This window comes from Rutilus rutilus, assembly GCF_951802725.1.
Source record: "Rutilus rutilus genome assembly, chromosome: 15".
NCBI lineage: Eukaryota > Metazoa > Chordata > Actinopteri > Cypriniformes > Leuciscidae > Rutilus > Rutilus rutilus.
Genome location: NC_140220.1, coordinates 12,404,463 through 12,410,595, shown reverse-complemented (window position 1 = coordinate 12,410,595; position 6,133 = coordinate 12,404,463). Strand labels below are relative to the sequence as shown.

Here is a 6,133-nt window from a genome sequence, read left to right as displayed (position 1 = left end):
TTTTAGTTAAGAGAAGCATTTATTTGACTTAGTTTAGAGAGTTTAGTCATCTGGAAATTACAAACACAGTGAGCATTTACGTTCCATTTTCTCACAAAATCAGGTCGATTAACATTAATTCTCATCATTGCACATACGACGGCTCTTTTTTGATGCTGCGTACCAACATCAAACTCCTTTGTCTTTGTATAGAACGAGTAAAAGAAACAAGACTATACGGTAAAGCTCAGTGGCATGCCAAAGCAAAGTGCACCATTCATTTCTAAAACTTTCTAACTATTTCCCAAATACAAACCGGATCTTTTTCTCACACCTGAGTGCTTCCATTCTTCATTTTCTGAGATGCCACTATGTGTTTATCTACTGATAAGCGTCAAAATAATAAATAAGGAATGAAAAAGCTAAATGTGCTTCTGAGTTGTGCTTAAAGTGTCACTGTGCTCAACTTTTATTCTGTGAGAGGAATATGAGCTTTCAGATTTGATAGGCATCCAGAATGTTCTAATAATCTAATATTAATTTTATAAAATGTTCACCTTGCATAAACACAGCAGGAAATGTGATAGATATTGTACCTCTAGCCATCTGATTACTGATGCTTAATAATACATATTGTATAAGCATGCCTGAGGTTCTATGAAACCCTATTGATTATTGAATATATTAATATCAAACGATAACTAAAAAAGCTTTAGCCAAAGCATCAGTAAATGGCACATGTTTTGGAAAAAGATGCTTTTGTAACTGTAAAGAGATATTTCCATTAGTGAAGGATGACTTTAAGATGTAGTTTAAGTTAACACATTCATCTGTACTGGATATGGAGGTTATAAAAAGCATCTCTTCATCGATTTCACCTCTTGTCCTCCTTTCAAGTCATTTCAAAAGATCAGTTTGGTATATTCATTCTTCTGCTCTGAAGCAACCTCCTGTCCTCCACCAAGCAACATACCTTTAGTGCACCTTGCATTGCCATCTAGACAATATTTTTTTCTGTTTTTAATAACATTAAGTAGCTCTGATGTTGTTAATCCCCACAAAAGCTTGGTGTGTAGCAAATTGTCATTATCGATGTCCAATATGTCCCCTTTTTGAGATGTATTGGCTACCATTTGTTTTATTTTCTCTTCACCAGTTTCATCTCCATATCTTTTTCCCTTGACCATAGCCACAGCAGTCCTGCGCAGCAGGCGCTCCTCTACCGGCAGGCCTCCTCTTTCAGCTCTTTGTTCTTCCTCACCTCCTCTGCGTGTTTGTCCTAAATTGACACACAAAAGAAAACTTACTCGATCTGTGTTCATGCATGTATTAGTGTGCCTGAGTGAAGCAAAATACAACAACATAAATAAAGTGTGGAAACTATCCACCCCATGCTAATGCAGTATTCATACTGATTCTATAGTTAGACTCGGAAGGGACTCAAAAGCACAAAGGCCAAGGAAAACACAAATTGTGTAATCACCACATACATATCATTTCTGAATTATTCTAATTATACACTGAAGACTAAGTAATGGCTGCTGAAAATTCAGCTTTGCCATCACAGGAATAAATAATATTTTTATTATATTAATTTATATATATATTTTTTAAAACAAACTAATAAAATACATTTCCACTCAGAGCAAATCTTTAAAGTCACGCCCTAAAGTCCCATTATTCTTGTTGAATATCCTGTTTCCCTATGAAATATGTCTCATTATGAAAGTAAAATGGGTTGTAAACAGCCATTCACACATAATGAAGTACTCAAGTATACTTTACATCCTTGTCAGTTAGTTTGTACCTTTTCCTGTAGTCTCTCCAGCATGGCAGCAAGCAAAGCCTCACGGTTCTCTTTGATGGCTTCCATCTTCTGCTCCAGCTTTTCTTTAGCATTCTTAATGAAGTTGTTGTTCTCCTCAAATGCCTTCTGGATGACCTCTCTCTCATGCTCCCTCTTCTCAGCCAGATGCTTTAACATCTCGGCCTCCTGAAACTGGAGAGGATACAGTTTCAGCATCAAAATCAGACCAAAGAGAGTGATGGTTTGGGTATGTGAGTGTAAATTCCAACCTTCCGCCTCTCCTCAGCGGCTTCCAGTTTCTTCTGGATCTCCTCCAGTGAGGGGTCCTTACGCTGGGGCATGGAAGTGTTAAGCTCAGGCACGCCGTCAAAAGAGGGAGGTTTCAGGATCACCTCAAATGCCTGGCCCGAGGCACGCTTGTTCAGCTCAATGACCTCCATATCTTTGATCACACACCAGTTGAGATCCACTGCTTCTTTAAGAATGATCACATAGAGTACTTACTGTGAGCAAAATGTATCAAGTCTTCATTATATTTATGCTCACTGCATTTTAGTGGTAGAGATGTGTTTATAAAACAGAAACACTGATGAGTAATGTTTTGTTATTAATATTTACCCTCAGCCTTGTATGTGGGATTTTCTGCATTGTTCGAGTTGATGCAGGAGCACAGAAGTGACACTAGGGGGAGCTCCTTCACCTTGTCTCGATATGCTGTGTGGGGGAAAGTCAGGTAAATATAAAATTCCTCGTAAATATAAACAAAAGCCTGCATTCTCTTCAATCATACTTGATTGGTGAAGAAAAGTACACATTTCAAAACAATCTCATTAAAAGCATCTGTAAGCAATTGCACATAAAATGTGTAAACTAGGCTACCTGAAAGATTTCACTGAATTAACCATAGGGTAAAGTAAAGCATCATTCCCAGGGATTGCTTGAACTGCTAAAATGTATTCAATCTAGGCTACCTTTAACACAATGTAAGTCGCTATGGATAAAAGCGTTTGTGAAATGTATAAGTGTAATATAAACAGAACAATGGAATTCTTTTTTCTTTCGACCATTTGCAATTACAAACATTAGAGCGTTAGAAAACCTGAAGACGGCTCTCTGATAAACCCAACCAATCACGTGATTTTGGGGGCGGAACTAGGGGTCTGCTCGACCAATGGGAGTCTGAGGGAGCGTTTGGGAAACCTGATTGGAGACAGGTTTATTTAAAATAAATTGAACATTTTTACAGAATTTAAAAATAATATATATATTTTTAGATTTAAACCTGCTTCAAATATGCATGATCTTTTTTGAAGTGTACAACTTTGGCAAACTAAATTTACATTTTAATTATCAATGAATCTAAAATGTTTGTATTGCCATTTTTTTTTATGTCTGATACTGTGATTAAGTTAATAACTGAAATGTATTAAAAGCAGTTTCTCCTAGTTTCTCTAAAAACATTTAAACCAAGCACCTGTGTTAACATTTCATAACAAAAATCATACCCTGTGTCTTCAAATATTGATATTGACAATGTGGGCTTTGGTGTTTGGGAATCAGGGCTGACTTTTTGTAGCTTACCTGCCAAGGTCATGTTTATGCAGTATTGCGTGTCGCTTACAACCCTTCGCTCTGTCCTGTTTAGAGAGAGAGAGAGAAAGAGAGGATTAGGAAAGAGTGTGTGTTTTTAGTTTACTGGCCACAAGAATAAATCACTCTGGCCTCAAGTAAATGTTCTGAAACATCAGAATTACAAAATAATTCAAATAAATCCCATTTAATTAATACACTAATGTCTCGTACTTTCAAGAAGAATATGTGAAATGCAAATCCATTGTGCATGAGATGTGTCTAAAAGGCGCTTGTTGTGATGTGGCGGGACACTTGGTGAGAGAGGAGCATGAATTTAGATGAGGGGCAGCAGGGAGTGTCACGCACAATCTCTGTATTGTTACTCTGCCTGAAAGCTGCCACTTATCAGTATACAAGACAATTTTAGAAAGCATAACAAACATTAAACATTACATAAATCCGAAAACTAAAATACCAGATATGATCTTAAATGCCCAAACTGATACCAGCCCAGATGACATTTCATACCAGGTATTAGATGGAAGGACACAGTGATGCTTTGTTCAGCTTGGGGAGCACTAAAACCTAAAGAGATAGTTGCCTGGGCGGTCACAGGGTGGTGGTGTATGTCTGCCTCAATCTATAATCATGAGCAAAACTGCCACGGATGGACCCCTATGGAGAGACACCACTGAGAGAGAAGCATTGCCCTGCCTTGTTCATACATCTACTTTTGTCTATACACACTTATTAGCATTTGGATTAATAGCCCCTTACTGCACGTATAGCTGTATATTTACAGCTTATTAGTTGTTACAGAAGCAGATACCTGTTTATACTTTCAATATTATATATTATATTCTCACATCACCGTTACAAAACAAATTCATGACTCCTTTACATAATTGTTATCTGTTGCCCCAAATGGCATACGTGCATAATGCCAGGCTAAACACAGGAAAAATTATTTCTCAACTGACTATATTAATACAAAACACAATAAGTAACAAAATGAATCCAAATCCAACCCTAAAAAACTGCAGTCAGTGTGTAAGGCTGTTTACTGACTCTTGCCTTTGAATGACATAGTCTAGTGCACCCTTGAATTATGTCATCTTTTAACACAATGGTGCATATACACACAGATACAGATACGTTTGCCAATACATTCATTTTCATGCATATAAAAGTTGCTCGCCATACATTATTGATGGCAGACACAGCATGCTGTAAGAACACTGAGTTCCCACTAGACGTCTGATGCGGCACTTTGAATCTTTGAGTCAAAGGTAACCTTTTTCTTTTTAGTAATCAATGTTCAAATCGAAAAAAAAAACATCAGAGCACATGCAGCCTCTCATTTGATTTTGTGATGCCCACACTTACCTTTTTTCCTTGATGAGGTGTTGTCCCTGTCTCCCCCCTCTCTCTTCTGTCTCTTTCTCTGGTATCCTCTTTTTCACCTCACTCTCTTCTGCTCCTCGGATACAAGAGCTCAGCAGCATCAGCGGCGGCACCCCTCCTATCGCATGACATCATCTTCCAGTGCTGCTATTGGCCGAGGTGAGTGGCAGAGCACGGTGGGCCAGCATTTCTCCATCACAGAGAAGCACGGGCGGGGCGGTGTTAACTCTTTGTGCCTTACTGCAGGTGTCCATGCAAAATAGAAGACAAGTGTTTTCTAACACATACTGTAGATGACAAGAGACAGAAGACAAAGATTAGAGTTTACAATATTACTATAATATGTAGTACAATAACACTAAGAACTATTATTGTTAATAATACAACCAAAGCAATAACAAAAACAAATGTTTCATTTCCTCCCAAATTATATTATATTATATTATATTATATTATATTATGCCCCCCACCTGTGGATAAGTGGTTTGGAGAAAATATTAATTATATATTATATTATATTATATTATATTATATTATATTATATTATATTATATTATATTATATTATATTATATTATATTATATTATATTATATAAAAAATATTATATATTTTATATATATAATATAATATCTTGAAATGTATTTAGAGCAGACATTGCTTTATTGTACTATATCCTGCATTTTCATGATGCATAAACTGCATCTGTAAGATTTGTGAACCACCGCCCAGTGTTGCCATGTCTGCTAACAAAACTAGCTCAATGGTCAATCAAAAATAGCCCAAAACTAGCCCAATCACACTATACCAAACATAAAACCTCAAAATCTGCCACTCCCATACCTAAAATATATATTTTACAGTCGCTGTTTTACGTTATACACAATTTCAACTGAAAAATCACTATATATTAGTAATTATAAACACGTTCTGTTTTCATAAAGGAGCTCAAAGGCTCCCTACCAGTGCCCTCCCTCACAAAGCCCATCATTGTTTTATCATGGGTAGAACGTAAAATAGGTCAAATGTTTCAATAGAAGCATTTCAGTCAAGTTAAATTAATGCAATGTCAAACCTTTAACCCGCTGTAATTAAATCAGTTTATAAGAAGCCGAAATATGCGGGAAAATCACAGACTTGGCAACCGTGTCACTGCCCCATCTTCTATTGCTACAGAACTCCCATCACCTCCTAAATGATGTCACCCAGATGTCGGTCCGCAAGGGATGAGCACAACAAGAGAAGCAGACAGAAACAAATGAAAGGGAGTGTCTCTGTACTGTAGGCCTACTGCAATGCAATAGACACAGAATTGTTCTGATACCAGAAAAGATCTTCAGTCATGATGACTGAACACTGTCATAATCATATAC

General features: G+C 36.9%; 1 protein-coding gene across 2 annotated transcripts; it reads right to left on the bottom strand.

The window, feature by feature from the left end:
- stmn4 (stathmin-like 4) lies at window positions 1-4,878 on the bottom strand. Of its 2 annotated transcripts, none has more exons than XM_084431900.1 (6): window positions 4,745-4,878; window positions 3,368-3,423; window positions 2,405-2,500; window positions 2,056-2,261; window positions 1,787-1,978; window positions 1-1,258 (listed from the first exon to the last, which is right to left on the bottom strand). In XM_084431900.1, the coding sequence occupies exons 1-6, from the start codon at window positions 4,861-4,863 to the stop codon at window positions 1,199-1,201; spliced, it is 729 nt and encodes a 242-aa protein (XP_084288026.1). In that variant the 5' UTR covers window positions 4,864-4,878; the 3' UTR covers window positions 1-1,198. The 2 variants fall into 2 exon arrangements, with proteins under 2 accessions (XP_084288026.1, XP_084288027.1); XM_084431901.1 differs by having other exon boundaries at window positions 2,056-2,258.
- Between the last annotated feature and the right edge of the window lie 1,255 nt (window positions 4,879-6,133).

Bases quoted from the DNA above. Each gene is read 5' to 3' on its own strand.
- stmn4 (XM_084431900.1), bottom strand. From the start codon at position 4,863: ATGCTGCTGAGCTCTTGTATCCGAGGAGCAGAAGAGAGTGAGGTGAAA. The intron at 1,979-2,055 runs GTTGGAATTTAC...TATCCTCTCCAG, and splicing joins CCGCTGAGGAGAGGCGGAAG to TTTCAGGAGGCCGAGATGTT. The intron at 1,259-1,786 runs GTACAAACTAAC...GTGTCAATTTAG, and splicing joins TGGAGAGACTACAGGAAAAG to GACAAACACGCAGAGGAGGT.